The 15471-nt window shown below is 34.1% G+C and overlaps 1 protein-coding gene across 1 annotated transcript; it reads left to right on the plus strand.

Moving 5' to 3' along the window:
• Positions 1–4204: 4204 nt before the first annotated feature.
• LOC110450939 lies at positions 4205–7153 on the plus strand. The gene is made up of 5 exons (XM_021498752.1): positions 4205–4373; positions 4593–4748; positions 5314–5451; positions 6442–6527; positions 7139–7153. The coding sequence occupies exons 2-5, from the start codon at positions 4640–4642 to the stop codon at positions 7151–7153; spliced, it is 348 nt and encodes a 115-aa protein (XP_021354427.1). The 5' UTR covers positions 4205–4373; positions 4593–4639.
• Positions 7154–15471: the final 8318 nt, after the last annotated feature.

Consider the following 15471-nt stretch of genomic DNA (forward strand, 5'->3'; position numbering starts at 1 on the left):
ACAGATATATGTCTGGTGTTAGTATCTCAAGTTTCCTCTGGCCCTGACACCAGGCTTTGACATTTTGACAGATATATGTCTGGCGTGGTATCTACCTGTCGAAATGTCTTTTTATTATAAATTATATATATACAAGTCTAGTGACAGGACCAGATGAAACTCGCGCTATCAAGAGCTCATTGTAGTAAAAGACCACAAGTTTTGCTAAAATTTTGTTTGTGCCGGGGTTGTGAGCTACATATGTATATGATGGATGTAAATGTTGCAAGGATCAAATGCACTTAAATAACAGCTATGCAATCCCTTATTTGGATTAGACCTTTTCGTATTTAATTTGTCATTGAAGAGTCACAATTAGACCAAGTCGATGCAAGCAAAAATCTTCAATCACTTACAGGTACCGACATATGGACGAACTAATCAATTAAACCTGGTATACAATATACTCTGTAAGACATATGCATTGAAGCGTAAATAAAAAATCAAATTCAGCATCTGAAGCATTCATTTCATAGACCAACCCTAGCTGCGCATCACTGATCCAAGTATATTTCACGTATTAATAACATGTACATATGCTAAACATAGTAAATGTAAATACAAGATAACGGAGGCTGGACAACGTGTAACAGTTTCGCTCCGTGTCATAAATCATGCAATAAATAAGTGTACTATACAAGATAACAGAATGATTTTATATATACTAGTAGCTGTCACGCCTGGCAGTGGCAATACACACACAAAATTACAAAGATAATTTAGTTGTTTTCCATTCCTTACATACAGGAGTTGTACAAGCTTAAAGGCAAAAGGACGACGCCATAAATATGGCTTAGTATATTTTAGATGTAATAAGCATGAACATTTACACATGATTGGTTTAATTTTGTTTAACGTCCTATTAACAGCTAAGGTCATTTAAGGAGGTGCCTCCATGCGTGTTATATATGCGTGCTTGCGTGTGTGTATGCAGGAGACAGGGTATGTTGGCGTGCTTGCCTCTCTGTGATAGCGCGGATCTGATGCCGACTTTATAGTGCTATTTCACTGAAATACCACAAAGGCACCAAACACAGCATTACGTCCGGTCACATTATACCGACAACGGGTGAACTAGTTGTTGCCATTCCCCTTAATGCTGAATGTTAAGCAAGGAATAACATCTACCATTTTTAAGGACTTTGGTATGTCCCGGCCTCGGGACAGAAGCCATTGCCTTCCTCACCAGGGCGAACTCTCAACATTCAAGCCAAAAGTGAGGTGTTGCCGAGCAAGGAGCTAGGAAATAACAGCTAGTACATGCATTTACGGAATATTGTGATATGTTGATACATTACTAGTAGATATACCGTATCTTTGAGCCATACAAGAACTGTAGATGTCAAAATTGTTATAAAATTTAAACAAACATATACAAACATATTTTATATGGAAAATATTCACGACACCATCTTATCTGTTTAAAGGAATATATACAAGATAATCGAGGGGATAGTGGAATATAACATCAGTTTATTTCATAAGTGATAACTTTTTTTGTTGATGTATTTTAAGCTGTAGTATTGTTTCATAGTTTCATGTAAAGTCTACTGCAGTATAGGATTAATTGGTATTAAAAAATAAAATGTTACGAGAATTAAATAGCTGTATGACTTATACAGACATTTTATAAAAAAAAATAAAAAAAATACTAGGCATTATAGTTAGGTGATGTAATTTCACTCATGACGTAAGATTTTAGCCTATATATAGACTTCATATTCATTCAACCCAGGACACTTTGGTGGTCGCGAAGAAATTGTAAGTACATTTCAATGCATGCATTTATATAAGAATAACACATTTTCAATAATCACATATCTTAGAAAATATGTTTTTTTTTTTTTTTATAAAATACTGTATCTGCAGTTCAGATTGCAAGCAGATTTACAGTATGCTTGTAAGTTCGTATGAGTGAACTGCGTAAGTTCAAAGCCCTCACAGTTTGTCCATTGTATTTTCATTGAAATTAATCTATGGGATAATTTATGAATTTCTGTATTAGAAAAAAACCCATCTCTATGGTTTACTTTTAGAGTAGTGGTGATATTTTTGTCTAATACGCACTGATTTATATTTCAATGGACAATGGTCTAAATATACCTCTAAAAGTGTACAGTCATGTTTAACTGGTGTGCATATTTTAACTTAAACGTTAACAAGGTAACCAATTTTAAAGTTCTTTCTAATTCTATTTTCTGTTACATGCACATGAAAATATGTTTGCGTTATTAACCTTAACATAAAAATATTTTTCTTGAGCATGAAGTACACGGAAGTATAAATAACCGTAAACGAATGAGTTGTTAATATAAACATTTAGAGCGGAGGTAGGAGTTATATTTAAATATTAGGTAATATTATCATCTTCTTCTACAACTTTTTTTTAATACCTGTCGCAAAACACAAAATCAAGGTATCTCTAATACCCGCGTTATGTCATCATTTCTGAGTCCATGGTAATGGTTGTGCCTGATCTCGAACCTAATGCTATATTAGGCGACTATGCTTTAAATTGTCCACTGTGTGTGTATAGACATGCATATTCTATTTTTGTGCAAACTATTAGATCATACGTGAATAGAAATATAATGTCAATGTCATTATTCTATTCTCTCGCATATGAGGAAAATGAATTTTCGTCTTTAACATAAAAAGGAAAAAGTTTTTAGCAAGAGCGACTTATATAAAGAAATGCAATTGTGTATTTAATCGCGCAACATCGTATGAGGTAACTATATGAAATAATAGGAAGTTTACAGTCAGCTGATCAATGAATGGGTACTTAAAATAAATTTTAAAAATAAACGGTATGTGAAGGTCGTTGCTATTTAAATCTTCTGTAATAAATATACGTGTATTTATAACTACTTAAACTATGACCAATTACAACAGGTTGTCAGGGCATCTCGAATACCCCGTTTATCTCGCCACTTATCAATGCTCTTTTTATTGTGAATTGCCTGAACAAGATGGTATTTCAAGGATTATATTCGTAAATAATTAATATTTCGCGAGACAAAACATGTTGACATCTATAATTGTATCAATATTTATTACTGATTTTGATTAGTTATGTATGCATTCAGGTGTCACTCTGGAGATAAAGTATCATACATAAATAAATAAATAGATGAATGTCTTTTCTTAACTGGAATCATATCATAAACGCGATTCAATTGCTTATATTTCTTATTATCAATATCATGTTTATCACAGAATATTAAAAACATCATCATTCAATAGTTCTGAAAATAACATTTTCTCTGGATTATTTTTTTATGTTAATTGGTTTCAACGATGTTATCTTTAAGTTCATAATGGTTTCATCTATAGTAATGCTCCGTAATTCTGGTGTCATGATATACCTTTGACATCACATGTGAAATGACATATTACACTGCTTTAATACAGCAAAATATCGGGTATTAATAATAAGTCGGCATTGTGTGACATGTATAGAACAAACACTACATCTGTCACTTAGCACTCCTGTTAATTAGTGAAAATGATTAATTAAATATTTTTCAGTTTATTTGTATAACATATACCATCATCGACGTTCTATAAGGACTATGTTCTCTGCGTCCCTAGAGTATGTCAAGACATAATCGAGGGCACGGGGTAAGCTATTTGATTTACCTATCAATAGGCTGATAGCTTTCCTTGGACGATAACAGTGGTGCGCACCCATCTTCCATTTTACCGTTACGCTGCGGGGCGACTTTTTTGTGTAAATCAAAGGATCAAATTAGTCTACATGTATCATCCACATGGTGGCGAGTAAAGATCCTTCGATTTCTTAAAACATATAACAGGGATGTAAAGAACGCAGGAGAGAGCTATCACTGGAAGTTTAAGGATGACTATGTACTTAAGCGATCTAATTTGTGGCGTCGGAGATTTGATGCTGGTCGTCAATTCTTTATTTTGCAGTTAATATAATGCTACATTAATTCAGCCAAAACATGACCTAATCAGCTTCCAGTGAAATGTATATGCATTTTTTTTCTTAATTAAAAATGAATATGCTTATTTCTTTTATTACTATAAAGATGGGCCATGGCTACATATATTTATATTTCATAACGCATTAATTGTTTTCCAGGACTTCCTCTTCGTGCGACTGTCAACACGCTCTGTCAGGATGGGGTACTCCGACGATGTTCTGCTAACCACCTGTAGTTGGATTGCTCCACTTTTCTGTGCATTTGTTTTAGGTTCCGTTGACGTGGCGTTGTTGCCAGCGACGTTAATACGGTCGAAATATTGGACACATAGAAAAGCAAACATCGTCACAGCCATAGTTGTGTCCATTGCAGCCATTCTAACTGGTACTTGATCATAATGATTTACGAAATGACAATTTCGAAAAGAAATTCCCAACGTATTGATTTAATACTGTAAATAAGTAATTTTCGCTTTTTTTCGCCAAAATAACACTGCAAGATGGAACAAAAATTTAATTTAATAACAATACTGCTTTTCAGAGATACAATTATTTCTTTCTGTTATAATCTATTCAAACGCATATATCGTTGTTCACTTTTAAGTATCAAGATCAATACCTTTTGGTGCAACCCCACATGGATATGACGCAATGCAAAGCAACTATGCCGGACCAATAGCTGTTACGGAGAAATACCCCACTGGCTACCTCAATATTAGTGAAAAGCAGAAGGTGATTTTTGACATCACAATGTTAATAGGTAAGTGTCCCAATCAAATAACTGACTCATTCTACTATGTCATGCGGCCATGTCATAAATATGGTAATACACACGTGTGATAAAACGTGAAGGTGCTGCGATTGGTCCAAACCCTGGGAACATAGTCCTGCACCACTACAGGTACTGATATTATTTTTACTCTACCACATGAAACATTGTCTGTAATTTAAAATAAATTTAAAGTGTTTTTGGTATGGTATAAATTTAATTATTTTCATTGCATTTAAAACACATATAAACGATAACACGTAATTGTATTTGAAGTTTGTTTGCAAATTATTTATGTTATGTGATAAATAGAATCATACATTCATGTCCGTGACCTTAATGCTCGTGTCTTTTAAATTATTGAACTCGTTTAATAAATTCAACGTGACATATTCATTCATGTAAGATGCGCTATGTATTAAGGTCTCGTTACATTTTGGCTACTACATGATTCGTTGTATTGACTTTTGTTTTCTCATTTTGTAATCCCAATGTTTATGCTATGCAAACCACTTACTTAAAATAAAACCATGACTGTATTTTTTTTTCTTTCTAGGAACATCTTCGGTGTGTTTGCCCTTAATAATCAAATTACCTTCATCGGGCATGATGAATATGTTTCTTGCTCAGATCGGTGTGTATGTTGCCATTCCAGATGTGACGGGTTTCATACAATGGGAGATAACCCATGTAGGTATGTTGGATAGATTCATAAATGACAGATTATAATAATAATAATAATAATAATTCGTGGTACTTATATACCGCTTTTTCACTACCTAGTTCACAGGTCGTCTCAAAAAGGTTCACAAAATATTATCCGTGGTTATAGGGCCTTTGCAACCAGCTTATATCTTTCTCAACTCCCTGGAGAGCATACGGCCGGTGCTGCCAATTCAACGCTCACAGGTAGTGTTCAACAATTATAGAACTGCCCAACCGCGTACTCATTTACAGCCGAGTAGACTGGAAAAAGCAGAGTAAAGTATCTTGTTCAAATATACAGCATAGTGCGTGCCGTGACTCGAACCCTCCAACCTTTCGGTCACGAGCCTGGCGTCCTTCCACTAGACTACCGTGCCGCGGTAAATTCATTATGATTAAATTTCAATTTTATTCTAAGAGCCAAGGCCGATGTTCACGTATCACCCATGTAGGTATATTAAATAATTTCATAAATGGCAGGTTATGATTAAGTTCCATTTTTAAAGTTATGGTCCCTGGACAATGATAACACACCTATTTCCCATCAAACTGTTTCTGATATAAACTTAATCATCTTTACTATAAGTAAGTATGAATATCAAACGAAAATTCCAATTGATGACTCTGCGAATAGATTCAGAAGTGAAATATCACAATTTTAATCATGCGAAAATAACGTAAGTAGATTTTCAATAACATTTACTGATTAACAACCCCCTTTAAGGAATCATCTCAAGTTGACATATTTAACCAAGAAAGGGTTTCAAATGACGTTCAAGGACGTAATTGTAATTTTAAATTAATATGTATATATTTACATTTGCGCTGCAACCCACTATATGAACATAACCAAATGCACTTCATTTTAGTGTGAAAGCAAAATCTCTCGTGACGTAACACGTTGTTTACTTATGACGTCATAGCCGTTTTATTTAAAAGAGAGTTTTTATTTTGAGCTCAAATATTTTCTGTCTTACAGTTATTTCTAGCCTAGTTTTCCCCATAATCAGTGGTCTCTTGTCTGTCGCCGTATTCTTTGGAATCAAGAAGTTAATTTTGTCAAAGGTATGTAAAACGTTCTTACAAGAATGCCTACTTACTTTCTGCATATAATAGCAATTTTCCATTCGACCCACCTGCTCTATACTATTTGATTTTGTAACCTTTGCAAAGCGGCATTTTTGAAATCAAAGGGTTCCATTCTGAAAAACATGAAATATGTCACGAAAAAATCTTCATTTTCATTACTTACTCCAGTACAAAAAAAATCTATCAGTCCACCAGGTACAGTGTCCCTGGTTAAATGCAGTATAATAAATCGATTAACTCACAAGTCGTAAGAGCTATTCCGTCTTTGCGTATTGCAGAGTTATCTTCTCTTGAGAGCAGGTATTGATTGTTACGTCATTTGTTTGTGAGAGGAACGTCATCATTTTTTGAGAAAACGACGTAAGTTTCTCACACAAACCAATGACGTAACAATCAATACCTGCTCTCAAGAGAAGATAACTCTGCAATACGCAAAGACGGAATAGCTCTTACGACTTGTGAGTTAATCGATTTATTATACTGCATTTAACCAGGGACACTGTACCTGGTGGACTGATAGATTTTTTTTGTACTGGAGTAAGTAATGAAAATGAAGATTTTTTCGTGACATATTTCATGTTTTTCAGAATGGAACCCTTTGATTTCAAAAATGCCGCTTTGCAAAGGTTACAAAATCAAATAGTATAGAGCAGGTGGGTCGAATGGAAAATTGCTATTATATGCAGAAAGTAAGTAGGCATTCTTGTAAGAACGTTTTACATACCTTTGACAAAATTAACTTCTTGATTCCAAAGAATACGGCGACAGACAAGAGACCACTGATTATGGGGAAAACTAGGCTAGAAATAACTGTAAGACAGAAAATATTTGAGCTCAAAATAAAAACTCTCTTTTAAATAAAACGGNATACTGAATTGTGGAATAAAATTGAAGTGTTTGTTAAAATTTCAAAGTACTACTTTGTTTGCCAATCAGCACGCGACAATACGCTGTTCAAACTATTGAACGAAATTGTGTGGACTGTCGATAAGGCGGGCATTTTAAATTTTAAATACAAATTATAAGTTAAAAAAGAACATAAGAGGTAGAGAAAACGTAAATATAAGTATTGAACTGTTTTTGTATGGTATTTATGATCTATTTGAATGACACAGCTTTGCAAGCAAACAACATAATGCGCGCTAATGCTTAATTAATACATATATACATGTTTCATTAAAAGTCAATTTATGTAATGTTATAGATAGGCATGTTTTATAATAGGTCAATGTAATGTAATATTTTGTAACACATATATAATTTTATAATTAGTTGCTTAGATAAAATTAAAAATATATGATTTGAATAGGATTATTTTCCCAAACAAATATGAACTCATCATCAAGTAAAACTTACTGTCATAAAATGAACTAAAAATGATGATACATAATGGTTTTAGTTGTAGAGTATATCCCTGTATGGCTGAAGATTATAATTTCGGCTTTGATGGCATTCTTTGCATGGCTTTATACGAAGTACATTCATCCGTTCTGTACCATTCGTCTCCGTGCTGTGAACGGTAAGCCTATCCATCTCCATAATTAGTACCTGGATTTGGTTATTTGTTCCATCCACGTGGAAACCAATGCAATATACTTGCACAATCATTTATATATTTAAGATTACACACGTTGTTTTCAATGTAAAGTCATGTTGTTTTCAATGTAAAGTCATGTTGTTTTCAATGCATTGTGGCGTTGTTTTCAATACACTGTCTTCGTACGTAGTCTGTTTAATATGATTTCAGGCAAGGACGTATCTGACTACAATTGAATCATCTGATGTCGATAGTAAAACCATCACCAAATCTAGACATTGTTTCTCTATGTACTATACAGCGCTTTAGAGTCGCTTATGTTAGCTAGATAGGGCGCTATATCAAATATTGATTATTATTATTATATTAATATATGTATGTATGTATGTATGGACGTGGATACGGGTATCTGTACACCTAGCTTGCTGCCTCTTAGCCAGCCTGACTAAGTGCGGACCTGTCTGCCTGCCACTCTGTCTATAAATCCGGACGCATATCGAATGCTTTAAAAATTGGGTTATTTTACTTTTTTTACCCCAGTGGCTGAGGAAGTCGAACTATCCAGCATGCAAGGTACTGCCTGTGTGTTTATTTAACTATTACGCCGTTATTAGTAGACTAGTTCCTTATAGTAAATAACCACTAAAAGCTTGTCGGTGACATTTATATTTTACGGGGTGTAGGAAACGTTTAATTGTCCAAACCGGGGCAACTGTTTTTTATTTTTTGTTTTTTTTCGATGAGGATATAGTGTCTTTGTATATGATAATGCGTCTCCTCTAGTTTCTTTTCACGTCATTATCAGTTTCTATCGACTTTGGGTTAAAACTGTGTCTGTATGAAATGGCGATGACATGGTATGTTTTTCTATTATACTTTAGATTCTTATCATGAAATATATATTGCATTGCATAGTTATTAAAAAAAAATACTCCTAGCGTTAAAAATCGTTTTTATGAATATGTAAAAAAAAAAAAACAATTGCTGACATACTCCAAATATTTTGTACATAGCCCTTTTAAAACAAAATTATCATACCCTGGGATAATAATTACCAGGACCCGTATTCATGAAGCCGTTCTCATGTCAAGCATGGATTTTGTGCTCAAGACTAATTTCTTGTTCTGGTTATAACTCAATAAATAAATCTTATCTTGTCAATGATTTGGAAACATTTTGAAGAGACTTATAGCCAAATACTGTTGTTAATGTTTACATATGACTTTTTGATCGTTTGTAATGATCTAAGCGAGTTACCAGAAAGTTGGTTTGAGCACAGATACCATGCTTGAGCATGATAACGGTTTCATGAATACGGGCCCAGGTCCTGTAACTATAACTTCCTCTTTCTGCCAGCACTTATATTATATGCATTTTAAACCAGACTCGATCAAAACTGGACTGATCTGGATTGCCTTCTTTTCTCAATTCAAAATTCGTTTAGTTACATAGCAGTCTCACAATTCTGTGTTGGTTTTTGTTGTTGTTTTTTTCGGAAGGAGGGGGGGGGGGGGATCAGTTATCGGATTATCAATTATCCAAGCTAAGGGTGTCATAAAAGAGGTAACACTAACATGAGTTGTTTTTGGACCAGTCCATTATTATTATAACTTCTATGGAAATATTTCAAAATACACATTTACGAGTTGGAATAATTTCAGAAATATCCATCTTTTTAAATCGACCACTTCAATGCTCAGAAAAAGAATATATATCTGAGAACGCCTTCTTCATTATCAAATGTGGGCATGGTTCTTTTTAAAAGTTGCTTAATTTTTTACATTTCAGAAGTATGTCTGTAAAGATATTGACGATATTAAGAGCTTATAATTTCACCACTTTCACATAAGACAAGCGATTGCCCAAGCTACCTATACCAGACTAACGGGTCATATTACAACACTTTTTTATATCATGCCAAAGGGTCATATTATAATATTTTCTCTCGGACCCAAGGGCCATATTATATTTTATAACACTATTTTTTTTATCCTTTATAAGCATCGTGATTTATACATTTATTATTTTATTTATTTATTTTTATTTCGTTCAACGTCCTATTAACGAACAAGGTCACTTACTAATGTGCCTCCATGTGTGTACTGTAAAAGTGCATATGTAAATGAGTGCTGGATGAAGGACATGTTGGTGTATTTTCCTCCTTGTGATAGAGCGGTTCTAATGCCGACTTTATAATCCTACCTCATTGTAATACCAGGCCAAACTCCTTTGTCAATTATATCATTTAACACCATAATGCTGTTTTCTAATGAATCCAATAGGCTTTTGCTGACAATATCATTTTATAATATTTCATAATATTTGTTTTTTTTTCCTTTTTTTTTCTTTAATAAATTTTGAATCAGACCAGGAGTGAGTATTGGGTATAGCTAATATAAAACCCGAGTGCAGGCTTATTTAGCCGAAAGCGGACGATATCGCCGGGTGCGGGCTACATCTTTTAATAGCCATAGGTTATTGTACGGATGGACTCTTCCTTCAGTTTAAATATAATTTATAATACATGTACAAGACAATTTGATTGTGATATCTAAAGAAATCAATGTTATCATATTAATGCTGATAATGTTATGTTTTGGTTTATTATAGAGGATGTGCAATCGATGAGGATTTCCGAGGCAAATTTATCACGTATAGCAAGCTGCGTTGGTCCGAAATGGGAACTGTTTATGGACTTATTGGGGACACCTTAGGAAGATATAGATGAAATGAAGTATAATTATCCGGACGACAGATACGAACAGGTATACCAATGTTTACGGCGCTTGCAGGAGAGGAATCCAGAGAAAGATACGCTTAAATGTGTAGTTGAAAACAGTTCAGCGACATCTCTCAACATGAAAAAAATCAAAACTGTTTTGGAGGGGATAGAAACGAAAGGTATTGTTTTTGTCCTTGCAAAGTACATCGATCATACATAGACTTTATAACCATCAATAGAACTACTATTTTGCTATATTTATAACAATAACAAAATATAGGAATGTACAATGATGTTAATCATTCGGAATCAGTTATTTAGACATTGTTAGCCGACATAACGGTTCTTATGATAATGAAATTTTAATACAGGTATCTGTGGTCTCATCCCATTAACCTTCATATCAACAACAAACCATATAATTAAATCGATATATCGTGGTCATGGCAGATCAAAATATTTCTTATTATGTGACTTTACTACAAAGTCCTGTTGAAGTTCTGTTGATGACCAATTTCCTATTGGAAAATATGTAATTTCTTTTATTCGGAATAAGCTTCATCAGTTTGGTATGAATAATAAAGACTGAGTTTGTTTTGAACACAAACAGGACTTGAAAACTTATGTTGTGAGCTTTCGAAAACGTCTGTTTCCTTTGTCAATCACAGAGTGCATTCGAAATGGGTAAACATGTCACCCGTTCCCCTGACTGCCTGCAGTATTAGAGTGCAATTGGGCGAAATATGATTTTTGACAGCTGACTTTACTTGATTCGGCCCACTAAGGTTTTTAGCGGTTTAGAGTCGAGACACTGGTCATTTGCACTATTTGCTTGAAAAGGGAAACATACATTTTCAAAAGCACGCAAAATAAGTGTTCAAGTCCTATTTGTGTTCAAAACAAACTTAGTATTTATGCTATTTCTTTGTTTGATATGAAGGTTCGTGACTTTAAAATGTTCCTTAGTGTGCCTTGATGTTTCGTTTTGCCCAGTTCTCGCCATGAGAACTTGATATTCCTTGGATCTGATTTAAATCTACGTGACAGATCTCAGAAGTGGTTTTCTCTTCCGGAACGCATGGTCCTATTCTTTTTGTTCTTTTCCACGGGTATTTTATACATTTTCAATTTAAATTACCCTTCGGTATTATCTCTTTCTTAAACCAGTAATTGCAAAACATGTATTATTCGACCTTAAATGTTTTTGTTAGACTAAATAATACCTAGACAAAACATACTTAGGTCAAAGCGTTTCTATGACAGTGCAAGTAGATATTGAAAATAACTTATGTTTTGCACTACTGCGGTATTATGTCTTATTGGTAACATGAATCGTCACCAGAATATATATTCATTACAAAAAAAATACGTTTTATGACTTACAACTATTTAAATATAATTATTTTGAATTGACAGTCTGCATCATCTTTTGGATCTTAATCTGACACCTGACACAGCAAATGTGTATGGGTCTTTCCCTGATATAAAACTTGTATAAGGATTGAAACGGAATTTACCAACATAAATGAAACTATGCATTATAAACGGTTGTAAATGTACTTATTTTAACTGAGAAATACGGCTACACATATTTTGTGCGAGTAATTTTTCGTCTTTCATACTTATCTAAATGTTGAATAATCAATATTTGATCTCTACATTTTGTATTTTTTAATTTCATTTTTGACATTTTTTAGTTTTGTAAAAATATGTCTAGAAAACGTCGACTTCATGATAAGACAGATGAAGGATGACAGAAAATACTAATGGAAAACAGTGACTTAGATTTTTTTTTCGCAGGACGAAATAACAAGGAAGACAGCATTACAATGGAGGTAATCAACACACATTGAAACAAATATATAACAAAAGTTTACCATTAAAAATATTTTAAAATTTCGGTAATAAGCCTGATTTAAAACAGTTTGGCCTTCAAAGTAATTCATAGATTCCTTATATTTTGACACATCTTGATAATATGCCGTCGTTGAAAAAAGGCCGGCCATGAAAACGATTTGCTGATTTCAAGGTAAGAGATACATTTCCCTTAGTACTGCATTAAATGATTTATTATTGCAGCAATTTGATCAAAGAAAAAAAAAATGGCTTAGTTTCAAATGATTTCGAAAATAAGACAGCCTTGAAAATTACCCGGCTTCGAAAAAATGCCTGAGATTCCTTACAAAAAAAGGAAAATATATGGCTTTTCATTGAGATTTTAAAGTACCTTATAAGGATAAAACATAAACTAAAACCCACGCTTTTTTTTAACAGTACGAAGAAGATGAATGGCGTAGCGATGACATCGAACTTCTCAATATTTCCTTACCACTGAAATTTCAAAGTATTTGTTCCATATTCATTCACGGAAGTGCTGTTATTGGGTATATATTTTACTCATTCACCACTTAACTTTCATAACGAACTATTCCAACTTTTGAATTGGAAGAGTTCAAATGTGTCTTCAGGGGTATATTTATTTATTCTTACTTACAAAACGTTGTATTTAATGACTTTTATGAAAATTGTTTTGAAAAGTTGAACTACTGTGATTAAGTTATTTCAATAAAGTATACATATTGATCCAAAGAGAAATATTTATATAATAAATCATTATTCGTTAATTAAGGATCCCTGTCCCACTGCACTGTGGTTTTCCATATACAAAGTAAGCTCCTTTTTACTTCCGTTTGGATATAACTGTAGTAGAGTTGGACCAAGACGCTTCCGTTGACCATGTTAATTAGTCAGTTAGAGCGATAGTATAGCAATAGGGTTCGAATATCGGTATAACCTTGCTTAAGTTTCACTCTCAGAACGCCGTTGTTTTTTTATTTATTTTTATTTCATCTTTATTATTTCTTAAACGAGTCCTGCAAGGTAGGGTTTCCTTTTCAAATAGATTTTACCCGCGCTTCAGTCATGAATGAACAGTTTCCAATGCGAAGTTACAGTTTTTTGACAGGGATACGGGGATCCTAATCTGAAATGAACAAAAATTCTAAGTTTAGTTGACCAAAATGCACTTCTGGAAATCCGTGAACGCTTACAATATTATAATTTCTTCTTTGATAATAAATAACATGTGTTTTTCATTTTTTTCCTCAGACATATATTAGGTCCTGTCACCTCTCTGGGACTCAAAGCAAGGTACAATGCCAATGACTTACCGTTTTGGGAAGGCATACTCCTACGCTTATATCTATGCGTCGGGGTCGTCATCGGAGTAGTAATCTTTGGACATCGGATCGTTGGAAATATTGCTGACGGTGGCCTGCGCGAGTTGTCACCATTGAGGTATACAGTAGACGTAGCTTTCACTCTATTTCTGTTATTTTGCTTAAGGTAGCTAATGACAATTTCATGTCACAATATCAGGTGGCATGCATTTCTTTTTGAAATTATTTGCAGGCGAGGTCTCAGCCACTGCACATTTGTCATAAGAAGCAACTAAAACAATACCTCTCGAAACTTTTTAAATCTTTGGATATATTTATTAACAAAGTGCAGACAAGGAAAAGGTAAACAAGCCCACATAACCACGCGCCCCAACCTCCTCACTTCTGGCTTTTCATTTTCCCCGATGTCAAGTAACTAATTTGACTAAGTCATGACGCCACTATTTGTTATTCAAAATTAATCTAAAATATTCACATGCTGAATAATTTTCAACACATAGAAGTTTTTGTTCGTGTCAAATTTATGTTGATAATAGCAAGTAAGATGGTTAAAATTGTATAAAATATCCTTTTAGCTGCCAGGTTTTGACTATGTTCGTAAAAAGCACTGTATATCTTCAACTGTCACGACGGTGTGTATGCTTACAGCTATATCGATGTATACAAGATGGAAACGTATCATAAGAAAATATACCATTGTTAGCTTGTGCCTTTTCCAGGCCTCGAACTCGTGATCCCCGGCACCAAATCGCCCAGCCAAGAAAATTCCGAAGCTATGACTACTACACTGTTACGACAAGTCTTTAAATGTGATATTCTAATTACAATCGCTACCAACGATATCAAAAATCATGCCTTATTTTGAACTGCATCAATTTTGTGAATTATTATTTTTTGTAACTTGTGGGCGGTCACCCATCCGACTACTAATCTCGCTCGACATCGCTGAACTAGTGAGTGAATCCTCGGGTTATTCCGTCTTTGAGTATTGCAGAGTTATCTTCTCTTGGGAGCAGGTATTGATTGTTACGTCACTTCTTTGTGAGAGTAACGTCATCAATTTTTGAGAAAGCGACGTAATTTTCTCACACAAACCAATGACGTTTCAGCCAATACGTCCTCCCAAGAGAAGATAACTCTGCAATATGCAAAGACGGAATACCGCGCCACTGAAAAAGCTAGCTTGCCAGTAAGGCAGTCCCCCCACCAAATTTTCCTTAGCTGTTACAATTGTGACAGACTGTTGTATGTTATCCTGTTTCCTTTGTTTATTTAGATGCTTCTGTATTGAAAGCGGTTTTGCCCTTACCACTCTACTGGCGTCTTGTCTTGGACTTCCACTATGCTCGACCATTTGGAAGATAGTTTCAATCTTAGGTGCGGGATACGTCCAGTCTGGAAGGAAACCGAATCTACGTTTTTGTCTCAAAAGTTTGGTGATGTTTCTCGTATGTATTACTCTAGCCTTTCTAATGAATGTTA

The sequence above is a fragment of the Mizuhopecten yessoensis genome, unplaced genomic scaffold, assembly GCF_002113885.1.
Source record: "Mizuhopecten yessoensis strain PY_sf001 unplaced genomic scaffold, ASM211388v2 scaffold5547, whole genome shotgun sequence".
In the NCBI taxonomy this organism is placed as follows: Eukaryota; Metazoa; Mollusca; class Bivalvia; order Pectinida; family Pectinidae; genus Mizuhopecten; species Mizuhopecten yessoensis.